This window comes from Typha latifolia, chromosome 14 (assembly GCF_019914945.1).
Source record: "Typha latifolia isolate L0001 chromosome 14, TyphaL0001v2, whole genome shotgun sequence".
Taxonomy (NCBI): Eukaryota; Viridiplantae; Streptophyta; class Magnoliopsida; order Poales; family Typhaceae; genus Typha; species Typha latifolia.
In genome coordinates, this window is record NC_133099.1 from 972,356 (window position 1) to 986,784 (window position 14,429).

The window sequence follows — 14,429 nt, forward strand, 5'->3', positions numbered from 1 at the left end:
GTGGTGATTGGCCTGCTTCTATATCTTTCTAGAAGTCTGTGTAAATTATTTTTGGTAAAAAAAAAAGAATAATTGCAATGATTGATTCAAGGATATGGCTTTCAAACCATATGCTATAATAAGGATAATCTTAATTAAAATGTAAAGCATCTGATACATCTGAAGCTAACCATGAACCTAAAACATATGAATTAAGGATGTATATATTTTTCATCTCACTCACAGCACTTACAACCATATGAGCAATAAGAAAGCCTTTACAATTCAACCGTTAGATGTATATGCATGCTACTTTTACAGGTAAATAACACATGGGCACCAATTTCCTGTGACATACTCTACGTCTCCTTAATAATGAAATTGAAGAGAGTGCCCAGAATCATAATGTGGCATATATTACAATGAGATCTCGCAGCTCATAGGTGATGGGGTGTTCCCACTGCCATCTCACCTAGGTGCAATCTTTCGTTAAGCAATTTCGCCTTTATGAAACCACATCTGTTGCTCATCTAAAGAAGTACATGGAATATTGTCTGCGAAATACATAATACAGGAAGCTCAGATACCTGCATGTGAGAAACAATGAGCAATGTCAAATTATTAACGAGAAGGTAAATGAAGCTAAACAACAAGCAATGTCAAACTATATGATTTTGTATAAGAAAGTTAATGATGGTGTAATTTACTTCATCATGTGCACATGATACTTCAGTAAGTAGGAGAAACTTCAATCTATTATTGACCAGAGTTTCCTTGAGAGGAATAGACTCTGTCGAGACTCAAGAACCATGTTGCGGGAGCGAGCACTAGACATCTTCTACAACATAAAAAACAAACCAAGTTAGATATGTTGGATAAATCCTAAATAAAGCATGAGGTAGGCAGTGGTCAGATTTCACCTTGGGTGATTTGGATCTCTATGCATTAAATTACAGCTATCTTTCAGAGGTCAAAAGGTGCTAAACTGTGTATACATTGAATTCCTCACTTCATTGGATTGTCCTCATCATGCATACCTCCCAGTGAGAGAACTTGTAAAGCTGTGCCTTCGACAAGCCATGCAGTACGCTCTGGTTGATTCTCGAGATGATTAAGTGGATGCAGACTTCCATCATCCAATTGAACACCATAAACAAATGGAAGCCTCAACACAAGGAAGCTCTCAGGAGGTAGAATAATGCGACAACCAACACTGAAACGTGATTGCTGCTCACGGTCCAGAATACCTTGAGGCAGGCAAGATTCCTAATAGAGTATAATGTGCGTTGAAACCTCTTAGACAAAATAATAAGCATAAGGACTGTCAATCTACCTACCTAGCAGTCATGTACAAGGCACCTTACTGCAATGAACAGTCAGAACTTTTCAATGATCATAAAATAATTATAAAACTTTATTTATGAGAAAGAGAGTGCAGATTGTTGTTCTTATGGAGGTTTATGAGAGGGCACATATGAAAGCCTATTGTTTGACAATGAGTTAGTATCTCGAGCTAGAAAATTAGATAACCACAACTAATACTTACAGTTCAAAGAACAATTATGAGACAACTAGCAAAAGAAAGGCATCGTGGTGATTGGTACTTGCCTCAAACTGCACAACTGGGCATGTTGCCAATAACACAGGAAATTCAGGAGTCACCTGCATTACCAAGTGAAGAAGAGGAATTACAATTTTTAAAGAAATTAATAATGTGTACACACAGACTAGAAGTGAAGATGCCTTAGTATTGAAATGCTTTCCTAGATGTATATTAGTTTGACAACAGTAAAGAGTTACTGGGATTGTGGTCTTGCCAGTATGACGTAAATTTCCAAATTCCAAATATGCAACATTACTTATGGATGCATGCAAGTAAAAAAGCATTAGCTAGTTAATAGTGTTTACCAAAAATATCCGCTGAAGCTGTGACGTAGTACTAGCAAACTTGATTTTTTGGTGGACCTCTTTGCTAGAGCTCCTGCAATGCGGGCAATCCATATATATAGGCACTCTCCTATTTAAGAGAGAACATGCACCTCCACCATCGTCTAATCTAACAAATTGCAGATTCTCTTCATAATTTTCATCATGATTAGAAGGTACGGCAGGCTGGAACTTTTCCATATCTGTCCTAGCGAACAGTGATGATCTATCATGCTGTTGGCTACTTTTAACCGATGATTCCTTCAGTCTGTTGTTTTTCATACTCTTTGCAGCCATAGTTGTCCATCCAGAAGAACCTTTAACCACTTTGTCCTGCAAACTGTTCTTATTATCTAAATTTCTTTCAATATCATCACTAGAAGATTGCATTTTGTCAGACAACACTTTTGGAGAGCCCAATTCATTCAGATGCTCTGAGGTCAATAAAAATCGATGACCATAAGAACATTCATGTTCAAATCCAATGTAGATTATGAATTGTTGCAAGGGTTTACTTGCTTTTGGCCTTTCACTGCCAACATTTACTGGCACTATATTGCTACCTATCTGTAGAAAAGGATTTCCATCAGTTTGGCTGTTAGTCCTATTTGTGCTTTCCAATACAGATATATTTTCAGTTCGAGTACCTTGGTGATCATAAACTACTGCATGAATTTGATCGTCAGTTTGATCAGCTATACTTTGTTGTCGCAAACCCTTTTCTCCACTACTTCTCTGTTTCCTCTGCTGAAGTCTAGGAAATGTTGAATCCGTTATACTAGTACCAGCAACGACTTCAGAAAAAGGTTTTTTCAAAGTAAAGGTTGGAAGACCTTTACCAAAGCTGATATTTGAGTCAGTAATTGTTGTCGTTTCTTGTTGTTTTCTCGGATTTTCCAATTTTCCAGGCTTAGCTTCTCCCAGGACCTGACCTCCACCAGACTTCCCTTCAACCACAGCAGAGACAGTACTAGTAACTGGAGCTACACTCGGCACAGAAGACTTAACAGTAGCACCATTAGGCGGTGTGTTCTGTTTCCCAATTGAAATGGTCCACTTTAACAGGTACTTCTCCGTGGGACAGAAACCAGTTTGAAGCAAGCCTTTGGATGGTTTATAATATCTTGCTCCTCCGAGGCGCATCAGATGCCACTTGTTTAGAGGAAGAGGTCCTGTTTTGTTTCCTCTTGGAAGTGAAAGAGTTGGGAGGAGATTTTCACAGTTAGCAAAGCAATTGAAAGTGATATTTGCAATTTCAAAATCAAAAGGATCATCTCGAAGGCGCCTTGAGCGCCCACAAGCACATGCATGAAGGAAAACATGCCCACTCGAGTGTTGCTTTACAACATCTTCTGAGGATGATTTACAGTTCTTGACAATGTGCCTTGGGTGCATGCATGGTCTTCCTGTTAGGCTCACAGCATCACACAGTTGCCTTCCAGATTCCCAAATTGATCTGCAATCATCTTCCAAGTTCTTTGAGAATATTTGCACTGCTGGTCCTTTGACCATGGAATGAAAAGCCTCGAGTGCTTTCTCCAATTGTGCCTTGTGCATACTAGTGGGGTAACAAGCAGGCAAATCTTTCAAATAAACCTCCTTAGCAGCTGGAAGAGCTCTTTCACACCAGGAAATAGAAAACCTCATATTTATCCCTTTGCTATTCTCCAAGCAAGATACAGCAGCTTCAACAGCACTAGTTCCTAATGGAGAGATCTGTGCTTCATGAGGCTCATTAGCACTTCTTTGGAGGGAAGGTTTCTTAATATTTCCCACGTCATTGATTAAGCCACTTTTGAAAGAAAGCAATGCAGCTAGAATCATACTACTTACTGACAACCAGCTATCTAAACTTGGGAGTTCAGGTGCACTAAATGGCTTCCCAGCAGCAGCTGAAGCAGCTGCTGCAGCAGCTGCAGCAGCTACCATACCAACACCAACAACAGATCCACTGCTTGCATTACTTGAAAGGCTCCCCCTACCTCTTAGTGTGTCAGACTGCCTGAGTATAAAATCCTTTATTGATTGAATGTCATCATTACTCAAAAGCTGGAAATAGTTCTCAAGCGAAAGCAAATCTGGTGGTGATTTTGAATTCAAAGCTTCCTCAATAAGACCTGTCACAAGGTCCAATGGTTCACCCTTTTGATTTATAGATCTATCTAAAAGTGCAACAACCCTTGTTGCATCGAGTGTAAACAATGGCAGGGAACTCATACTGCCAGCACCTCTAGGACCAAGATGACCATGCTCTGCAACAATCAGGGTGCGACACTTCTTAATCAAAAAGCGAATTTGTGCCTCTAGAGAAGAATGCAGTTTTTTCTTGAAACTGCTTTCGCTTTTGGTCGCTGGCCGTGCCAACATTACTAAAGATCCAGAACCTTTACTTGTGGAGTTTGGCTTCACTAATCCACCTATACTAGAAGACTGGTTTGCAGGTGATACATCACCAGAATCCTCTGAACTGGGTGCAGTATTTGACCCATCCACTAGATCATCATCAAAAACAAAAAGAATGACCGGAGAGCAATGACCCGGCAGCACGGATGGATTAGAACTTGTGCCCGACATCAAAGAAATTGCAGAACCATGTCGATTCTTAGAACCACCACGTCGGCTAGGTGGGGAAGCAGACGATGCTCTTGGAGCAGTTGGCAGTGAGTGAGTCGAAGGTGCTTTGGATAGCAATGTAGGTGCTATTTGTGATCTCAAAAATGGTAAGAGAGCATGCTTTGCAGCTTGTAGCATCCGAAACTTTTTCAAAATTTGGACATCGAAACGAATACCTTCATGGAGAAATACAATAACATGGCACACCTGATACAATTCACAGAATAACCTTAACTCCCTTTTTTTTCAAAAAAATCTACTTGGTTTTATTATCGGTAGAATTATAGGTTTTAATAGACCAAGGACAAGCCAATAGGCCAAAACACCTATAAAATCACGCAAACCCTAACTCATCATTAAAGAACTCAATAAAATCAAGTAGAACGAACACCGCAAGCCCCTATTCTTTTACTAGGTTCTTAAAATTATTCACACAAAACCTAATTCAGCAAAAAGAAAGAAAAAAGAAAGAAAAAAAACAAGATAAAGGAGAGAAAGGACTCACGGAGAACATGAAGAGCATTCCGCGGAGGTCTCCAGCTTCCCAATCCTCCAAAACCGATGCCGCCCCATCATGCCCACCACCTGTTTGGGACAATGACAGCAACACCAACGGCGAGACCAACGACGAGAACTGCAAGAAGACCATCCCTTTCTCCGGGTCATGGTAATAACTAATCCTCCTCCACCGGAACCAGTCCTCTTCTCCGAGACCCAACTCGGATTGGGTAGTGACCAGATCCTTGTCGAGCCCGCCGGAGCCAAAGACGCCGGCGTCGAGGATCCGGTTTATGAGATGGGTCACGTCTGTGGTCGGCTTGCTTCCTATGAAACCGACGACCACGACGCCATCGAGAGGAGGAGAAGAGGTAGTTGCCGTGCTGGTGGTGGGATTCGAAGGAGGAGGGTTTGGAGCAGTGGAAGAGGAAGCGGAGGCGGATGAGGGAGGAGAAGAACTTGCAGGAGGAGTAGGAGGCGGAGGTCGGATTAGGACGCGGACGGAGTGGGGTTGCTCCATCGCTGTCGCCGTGGACTGGGCGGAGCCGCGGCTGGTGAAGCCCGGGAACCCGGTAGGGTTAGGAGGATCAAGAAGGATTTGCCTGCACTGATCTAGACCCGGATCCGGATCTTGGCATAGTACCCACCCCGACCCGGCCCAAAAACCGACCAAGCCCAATACCCAAGCCCATGGGCCTGGCCATCATCCAAGCCTAATTCTACTAGTTTCACTCTCCCCTTACTAATCATCTGCGTACCAATGTATCGATTCTATACATTAAATCAATATCATATGATCGCCAACACAGACATAAGTAGGGCCACACAAACTCGAGTCTAGTTTCTTTTCTAGGCTTTATAAATATATAGATATAGCAACCCAAAACTTCCAATTATACATTTCACCTTCTTTTATCTTTCTAAGATGCATGTTATAATCCTCTCTGGATATATGCCTATGCAAGTTTATCCACATCATCCAAGTCATTTATTATAGAGAATATCCTAATTCTATCAATGATGAAGACCTGTAGATGTGGGCCATGGAGAGTTGCAATTTGCAAATGGCCAGCTCTGTGATTGAACTCATGGCATGTGCAGGGAACAACAACAACGTACATGCATGGTACATCACATTAGTTTTTTTTATTCTTATTTTTATTTTTATTTTTTGTTAGAGTGAATGCATCACATATTAGTTGAAGTACATTAATATACACATACATGAGCAGCCAATCCATATTAGAAACTCATAAATGCCTCCATTGGTCCCCTTCCATCTCATTCCCTCCTCTTCTTTTTCTATGCCTCAAAGTGCCCATAACTCAGCATAGCCATCTCATCCCAATGTGAGGAAGAAGAAGAAGAAGAAAAAAATTTATTTTTATGTCTCTGTAGCACTTCTAACCACCCACCCACCATTACTACTCCTATCATTAGTTGTCAGCCTGAGGTAGTTGGAATGGGACTTCTCTGACACCAGTAAAGGTGTCGCCTTTCTCCTCCAAAAGCGAGTTCTCTTTGTAGAGGAGGGAAGATACCGAGAGATGGAGGCGCGAGCGAGGAGATTTGGGGTGCAAGCGGCAAGCCCTGAAAGGACCAAGGTCTGGTCGGAGCCGCCGCCGAAGCAGCCAAGTCTACACCAGGGAAAGAGGATTCCCGTGGTTTATTACCTCTGCCAGAATCGCCGCCTCGAGCACCCCCATTTCATCGAAGTCCCGCTCTCCTCTCCTGACGGGCTCTATCTAAGAGGTAATGAGATCTAGAAAGGATAAAGGAGCAATCTTGGATTCATTTTGGTCTGATTTCGATAATTCTTTTTGTTGTTTGGGTAGATGTAATTAACCGGCTAAATGTGCTGCGAGGAAAGGGCATCGCTTCCATGTATTCATGGTCGTGTAAGAGGTAATTGAGAGGACCCAGATGATAAAAACCGTATCTTTGCTTTTCTAGATTGGTAAATTAATCTGCGGAGTGGTGTCGCAGGAGCTACAAGAATGGTTTTGTGTGGCACGACCTCTCCGAGGACGACTTGGTTCTCCCTGCACGGGGCAATGAGTATATTCTCAAGGGTTCCGAGCTCTTGGATCGATCCCCACCAGGTATTTTACGAATTGCCAATGAGAATCTTCTCCTCTAAATTGTTAATTCTAGTAGTAAACCCAGAAGAGTTCTTCAATTGAAAACCAAATATATCTTATATATGTTTTTTATTTTTTTGGTCTTCTTTTAGATCAACAACATCATGGCTTAAGCAGCCCAAAGAATGAGAACCTGAAACACCAGCAAGAAGGTTGTTCTTCTTACTCATCTTCTCCCATTGTTATTAAAGAGGCAAAAGTTTCACCACCAGCAGCATCACCTCCTATTTCTTCTCTCCGAGAGAACGAGCAATGCTGCACTCCTAATTCTGGCTCTTCCGGTGACTGCTCTCCGGACATTAGGGAAAGAAATGCTCCCTCATCAGGGACAAGCTCCCCAAGCCTAACAGAGTACAAAGTCTACAAGCCCTTTGTAGCTCATGATGTTTCTACCCAAACTGATGATAAAGGGAATAAGACTCTTCCGCCGGAGATCCGCATCAAGAGGGTCTCAACAGATGATGAGCCATCGGATCCTGAGTTCCAAGAACACTACCTTAACCGGACTCCTCGATTGAAAGAATGGTCTGAGATAGTCGAAGCATCGCCACCACCGACTTCATCTAGTGCTTTGTCAGGTGGCACAGTAGATACGTTAGAGTCTCTAATAAGAGCTGAGGTTAGCAAGAGGAACAGCTTTAGGACATTGGCGGAGGAGGAATTCTATGTCCCTGAAGGGGCAAAGCTGAAGGCTCCAAATTTGCTTATGCAGCTAATTACGTGTGGTGCAATATCTGTCAAGGGTCACCGAAGCATTGATCTTGTGCCGACCTACAGGCCGAGATTTACTCAAATGTGCTATCCATCTCAGGCATTTTCATCTCCAATGACACCAGGGGATAGTGATCACATATCAAATACTCCAAGGGTGACGAGATTGAGGCCAAAAGCAGAATACTTCAGTGGAAGCTTGCTTGAAACAAAGATACAGGAGGGAGCAGGGAGACGGGTCCCCACTCTCGAACGCTCTTCATCCGTCAGTGAGGACAGGTAATCTTGGCATAACTAATTGTCAACAATATATTCTATAGTCCTTTCTGTATGATTCAAATCTGTGAATCATTTTTCTTTTAGAGGAGCTTGAATTCATCGTTCATGACCAAAACTCACCTGTCTGGTTGTTCTATTCTGGGTTTAAAGTGAATCAGAAGTGAGCTGAATATTGTTCTATTGATAGCTGTCTTGTGATAAAGTATTCGGGACCACTGATTCAATATCTCAAATTTTTAATTATCTGATTTCGATCCGGTTTTCCAAATTAAATAGCTCATGTCCATATTCCTTAGTTATCACTATAGCTGGCTTGAATTTGGGATCTTTACTCCACAGGTCAAGGCATAAGGAAATGTTCCAAAATAGTAGAACATAGACATTATTATATGACACAGTTTTATGAAGGATCTGATTCATTTTCAGATATGATTACTTTTGCATGTTATTCCACAATGTGTTACACCCCCTGCTTTATTGGTCAATTAGTCCCGTGGGTCCGAAATATCCATTTGGAAGTAATTATCTCTCTTGGTGTTATTGTTTCTTTTGTTTTGGATTCTATTACTTTTCCCAAGGAATATCTTGCAGAACCTACAGGATCCCTGGCTTGAAACGGGATACAGAAAGCTCAGCGCATTCGGCAAATTCAAAATGTCTCCCGCAGATGATCAAAGTGACACCATACAAGCAGTCAAATAATGAAACATTTTCATCACCTATTTCAGCCAGAAGGAACTCCTCAGCAGGGTCAGAAAGCAGCAGATCCACACCTCCCAGTTCATGGAAGGTTGGAAGCAGAAGGATGTCCGAGTCTTTCCCGTCGAAAGGATCTTCCATGAGGTTAGAATCATTCAAAGAAGAAAAGGAGAAGGTATTCAAGATCGAAGAAAGGCAAGTTAAATGCTCCCCATCTATCTTATGGCAGTCATTTTATTTTCCTCTTAAGCTGTCAGTTTGACATTGTTCCATCTTAATCCTGCAGGCTTGCTTCTGGCGCAAAGGTTATTATACAATCTACATCTCTATCCAACGACGACAATTCTGATTGACCGTAAGGAGTCGCTATTCTTACTTGTCTTTCCCCTTGTTTTCTAGGCAGCTGCTTTCTTTACAGATGAGCTTGGAGGTTGGGTTGTAACTGTCATAGTAGTTGTAGTTCCATTCCATTCTATTCAATTTATGAACTATAGTGGTGGCTTTTGTCCATTTAACATAAATGAGTTGCCCACCTTTGATGCAATGCCAGAACTATTAAGAACTTTGGGCAAGTTGCTCATCAACCTGAGGACCTTATTAGACTTTGTCAGACGTCTATTTTAGTACGTTGTACCTCTCTTTAGGGTGATAGCAAGCACTTGCATGTGCCCAACTACATAGCAGCTCTGAATTATTGTCAAACATACCCTATCCAGTTGGAAGCTTTTGAATTATAGAATTCAAGCATTACAATTATTTTTAAGGTTATTTACATAAATGCCACCAAAAAACTTTCAGACTATCTTTATTTTCATTACTTGCTTTAAAATATTATAATTACTACTAAAGTATTTTGGCTTTTTTTTAAGAACTAGTATAATGGTTAGTTTTTAGCTATAGTTTAAAGGAGATCTAAATTTTCAATGCTAATATAGAGGGTCATCTTCCTTATTTCAATTCTAAGTTAGAATAAGAAAATAGGGATAAGATTTGTATGTATGATAATAATAATAATAATAATAATAATAATATTGTAGGAATATTAATTAGATTATTAGTTATAAAAAGATTCAGTGATATTTAAGAAAATATGGATAAAAAGATTTCTAATTCATATTTTTATCCCTAATTTAGAAGATAACTATATTTTTAGTGTTAGGATAAAGGGTCATCTCCCTTATTCTAAATCTAAGTTAGAATAAGAAAATAGGAATTAAAAATCTGATACCCATCGTGATAATAACACAGAAATGTTAAATTCAGTAGCATTTAACAACAAACTATAAAATTAATGGATTACTACTTCATGAGAATTACCAAGCATTAAAAAAATTATTTTTCATTTTGCTATTATATTAAAAATTCAAATCAGATAAATTGTTTAATAAAACAGCTAGTAATCATAATAAAACCACAGAATTAACGAAATTATTTGATTTAGGGTTGGTAGGGGCCGCGCGTGCGCGTACCCCCTCTGCCACAAATTATGACGTCCACTCTCCCACTTGGGGAGATGGTAAGCCAGCGCTCCTCCCAAGTGCAATGGAGGCCGCTGACCTAGGCCATGAGCCTTCTTGATCGCCCATCGACCCCGTCCAGGTAAGTATGGAGAAACGTCAACCCATCCCTCCATCTTATAGACCTCGGACGTCCTCCACTGTTTCCAAACAGCCGATGTGGGACTAAACCTCTTCGTCTCTCTCTCTATATATATAACTCCCTTTGATTGGTGCCACGTAACATGGCTCGGGGGAATGGACGGACGGTATCCCTTTCCTTCTAATCGTCATCAGAGGCCACAACGTACTTAACAAAACGGGATTAAGCTTACGTTTACATAAACTAGCGGACGAGTGTAATTAGTTGTATGAGACTCAATTTAACCGTTTGCACCCTCTATTTTATACTATTTTTAGTTTGACACCTGCATATTTAATAAGAGAAAATTAACTCAGGAGTGTGTCTTTTGTAAATTTTTAAACAATGGTTTGAAGAACTTAGGACGAGCCCTGGACCAAGGCGTTAATCCGGCCCATTAGTGAACAGACTTGCAGTTTACTGTTTACACCCTCTAATTTCACTTTTTTATAAGTAGGGTGTTGTTCTGGCGTGAACTAGAATAAGACTCATAATGGAAGGTGTGAAATGAAAATATCCACCCAGCACTGTGGACCTTGATGTTTAGATTTATAATATTTAGTGGGTTTCATCGTTAGGCCCCTGAAAATTTAACGTCAACTGGACCACTAAGGCTAAGCCTAGATAGTGATGGACTGGTCTCGTGTTTCCTGGAGTGCTCTTTGAGCTTTCTTTATCACCTACATGAGCTCAATCTAACCATGAACGCACTAATCTTTTTATGATAACTTTTTTATTCCTCTTTATTATGTTTCAACAATAAAAGTAGTAATAATTAAACCTATTTGTGATCAAAAGCATATTAAAACTCTGGTTTGAGTTCCTTATGGTTGGAACTTTAGTTTAGTTGTTCAACTTAACTTATTTATTTAGTTTATAATTAACTTATAGGTTATGATCTATTATTACAAATAAGCATATTCACGGAACCCCACAGTGCCTGAATTCCTGTGTGGAAAGTTGGATTTTATTAAAGGCCATTTAAAAGGATTGAGACAAGTCCTAAGATTCAAATTGCTTCTTATCGATCAATCAATTCTTTTCCTGTGTTACTGTTATATTTTATTTTTCGTTTTTTTTCATTTAAGATTTATATAACTTTGACCCCAGATTTGAATCTACTTTTAAGTTAGTGGTTCACGGATGATATGATTGGAGATTAGAAACTTTATTTTCATTCCGTAATTTAAAAGTGGTGTCATTTTTGCATATAACCCACTAAATTCACTGCCTTATTGCAGAATCATCCATCATCATTGAAAGAAATTAATCCATTCTTATGTTGAGAGAGAGAGAGAGAGAGAGAGAGAGAGAGAGTAACTATTCTGAGTCAGCAAATCTTAGATTCTTATCTTTATCACCAAATAATTCAAGCTATAAAAAGAGGAGAGATGCTATGATTAATTCTCCTTCACAAGTTTACAACTTACAAGGAATACGTAAGGAAAGGACAATAACAAACAAACCAAAGGCATGCATGCAAACCTCATAGCTTCTATCAACAAAGTAGTACTAACACAAGCACATCAACTTAATCAAACCTAACAATTTAAGTGAACACATCCAAAACCCTATATACTTCTCACACAAACCCCATACATCCTTTCCTTGGATCTTCACAACATAGCATCAAAATTAGTCCACACGTGATTCTTTTAGACTACATTGTTCTCTGAGGTGGAAGATGGCAGCAGTGGTTGAGCCAGAGAAGAAGACTTAAATGAAGCAGGAGTTGATCTAACTCCATCATGATCATAAGTACTGGAAGAAACCAATGCAGTGGCCTCCTTGGCAGCAAATGCTCTCTCTTCACTCTTTCCCCATAGAACTAAGTAGAGCCCAATTATGATAAATACTGCACCTATTATCCTGCATATGTACATACAATTAAAAGAATGACAAATTAAAGATAGAACTAGCTTGATAGTTTCTGTATCATGCATGTATGTTAAAAATTAGGTATTGTAGTACCCTCCAAGGTAGAACTGCTCCCTTAAAGCAATGGAGGCCATAATGGCAACAACTAGGGTCTGGACCGGCTGGTAGACGGCGACGAAGACCGGACCGCCTCTGTCGATGCACCATATCTGAACGGCGAAAGCGACACCGGATGCGATGAAACCCTAGAGTTTGATTCATATTTTGTGTTAGTGATCAGTACGTAGCTGATAACTTTGTATATATCTGAATATATATATTCAGATTTATAACTTCTCAATTTCATGGGACTAGCTAGGCATGCTCAAGGCCAGTGAAAGTATTACCTTGATGCATGGCAAATGAATAAGGAAGAGATGTAAGGTGACATATTGATTTGGTTTCGACTATAATGATGCCATTTGCGAACTTTTATATGAATATCTGAAAAGCTAAAGAGAAAGCATGAAATAAAGGCTTATCTCCCATTATGTCTACCACTAGTTGTCTCTAAAGATGAAAGCCAGCCAAGTCCAAAGCTAGCTTTTTCCAAGAAGACTATGAATTCAGGAAAAAAAATTTGTAAAGCTTTCTATACCTATTCCCCCTTGCAAGGGTGCATACTAGTTGCTATCCAACTTGCAAACTATATGCAACCATGCGTATAAAAAAAAAAAATTAAAAAAAAAATCTTTAACTCCTTACGGCATATAGGATGGTGAAGAGTTCTGAATCAGAGTGAAACATCCAAGCTTTGGCATCTCTCTCAATGAAGGCAGCAATGACCAAGAACTGGATGACTCCAAAGAAGCAAGTGTAGGACGTCACGGACAACCTCGCCGGATACTTCTTCAGCACCGGCGCCTGGAGGACGAGCCACCCGGACCACGACAAGCAGTGTCCGATCAAGTATATGCACCCAAGCGTCCAGTTCTTCCCCTCAGCGTCGCCTAGCCATAAGACCGCAGGCGGTGACGATGAGGATGAGGAAGTAGCAGCTATACTGCTCGTCCGATCAGTTAGGGCATGCGAAGGCGCGAATATCGCCGGCCCTTTGTATAGCGTTATGATCGATGCCCCGGCGACGCAGGCTAACGTGCCGATGATCTTCGCAATGCCATCTCTTCGATCGATACGGACCTTCTCAATCCTACATATAAGATCGATTAAAACCTACTGTTCTCCATCAGCTTAAGCTCTTACAATAACATCGTACCGTAGAGCAGCGGCCATGACGAAAGTGATCGCTGGAACAGAGTTTTGGATGGCGGAGGCGAAGGTCGGAGAGGTGTTATCCAGACCAAGTAGGTAGAAGCCTTGGTTTGCAGTTATACTTCAATAATGAACCAAAGATAATAACGTAGAAGAGTATATATATATCAACTTCTGATGACAAAGTAAATAATACGTACCCACAGAGTGCAAGTAGGAAGAATTGAACAAGAAAATTTAGTGTGATGACTGGCCTGTCCTTCCTACACTCACACATATTAATTATGAGAAAAATATACATATATATATGTATGTAGATGTATAAAACGAGTTAGTGTTCATCATACTTCTCGAGGAAGTAGGCGAAGGGCACGAGCAGGATCAAGGCGATGATGTTCCGGTAGACGGGGAAGACGACCTTACTTATGCCCATGTTAAGGGCGGCGCGGGAGACGACATGGAATCCGGCGTAGCCGAACTGCAGGGCCAGCATGGCCACATGCAGCTGGACCCGTTCCGGTACGCCGCATATTTGCTTGGCATCGGCATCCGCCATCTCCGATCACTATCACCACCACCACCACTTCAAAAGAAGTAGTCCCAAGAAGAGAGAGAGGGAGAGATGGGTAGTAGAGAAGTAGAGAAGTGAGGAGTGGTAGGGGGGGTCTAAATATGGATGAGAGAAGGGGAAAAAAGAGCCACATTAATTCTCTCGATTTATAAATATTCATTGGGTCTATACGATTTTGTTATGAGTTAGAGAAATAATTTGATAAATAAAATACTAAACTGTAGGCATGGATGGATGGATGGATG

The 14,429-nt window shown here is 40.6% G+C and overlaps 3 protein-coding genes and 1 non-coding gene across 5 annotated transcripts; 1 reads left to right on the forward strand and 3 right to left on the reverse strand.

Moving 5' to 3' along the window:
* Window positions 1-187: 187 nt before the first annotated feature.
* LOC140801237 (uncharacterized) lies at window positions 188-5,605 on the reverse strand. Of its 2 annotated transcripts, none has more exons than XM_073156250.1 (6): window positions 5,024-5,605; window positions 1,888-4,725; window positions 1,588-1,641; window positions 900-1,245; window positions 687-814; window positions 188-566 (listed from the first exon to the last, which is right to left on the reverse strand). In XM_073156250.1, the coding sequence occupies exons 1-4, from the start codon at window positions 5,534-5,536 to the stop codon at window positions 985-987; spliced, it is 3,666 nt and encodes a 1,221-aa protein (XP_073012351.1). In that variant the 5' UTR covers window positions 5,537-5,605; the 3' UTR covers window positions 188-566; window positions 687-814; window positions 900-984. The 2 variants fall into 2 exon arrangements, with proteins under 2 accessions (XP_073012351.1, XP_073012349.1); XM_073156248.1 differs by having other exon boundaries at window positions 687-817.
* Window positions 5,606-6,299: 694 nt separating this feature from the next.
* On the forward strand, window positions 6,300-9,430 carry LOC140800819 (protein SOSEKI 3-like). Its single transcript, XM_073155699.1, has 6 exons — window positions 6,300-6,768; window positions 6,852-6,921; window positions 7,003-7,118; window positions 7,250-8,147; window positions 8,739-9,041; window positions 9,133-9,430. The coding sequence occupies exons 1-6, from the start codon at window positions 6,564-6,566 to the stop codon at window positions 9,197-9,199; spliced, it is 1,659 nt and encodes a 552-aa protein (XP_073011800.1). The 5' UTR covers window positions 6,300-6,563; the 3' UTR covers window positions 9,200-9,430.
* An 863-nt stretch (window positions 9,431-10,293) lies between these two features.
* On the reverse strand, window positions 10,294-10,453 carry LOC140801515 (U1 spliceosomal RNA). The gene has a single exon (XR_012111464.1). It is a non-coding gene; the product is annotated as a U1 spliceosomal RNA (small nuclear RNA).
* Window positions 10,454-11,852: 1,399 nt separating this feature from the next.
* On the reverse strand, window positions 11,853-14,342 carry LOC140800820 (protein WALLS ARE THIN 1-like). Its single transcript, XM_073155700.1, has 6 exons — window positions 13,961-14,342; window positions 13,814-13,876; window positions 13,618-13,734; window positions 13,107-13,551; window positions 12,456-12,607; window positions 11,853-12,353 (listed from the first exon to the last, which is right to left on the reverse strand). Exons 1-6 carry the CDS (start codon window positions 14,167-14,169, stop codon window positions 12,140-12,142), a joined length of 1,200 nt encoding a protein of 399 aa, XP_073011801.1. The 5' UTR covers window positions 14,170-14,342; the 3' UTR covers window positions 11,853-12,139.
* Window positions 14,343-14,429: the final 87 nt, after the last annotated feature.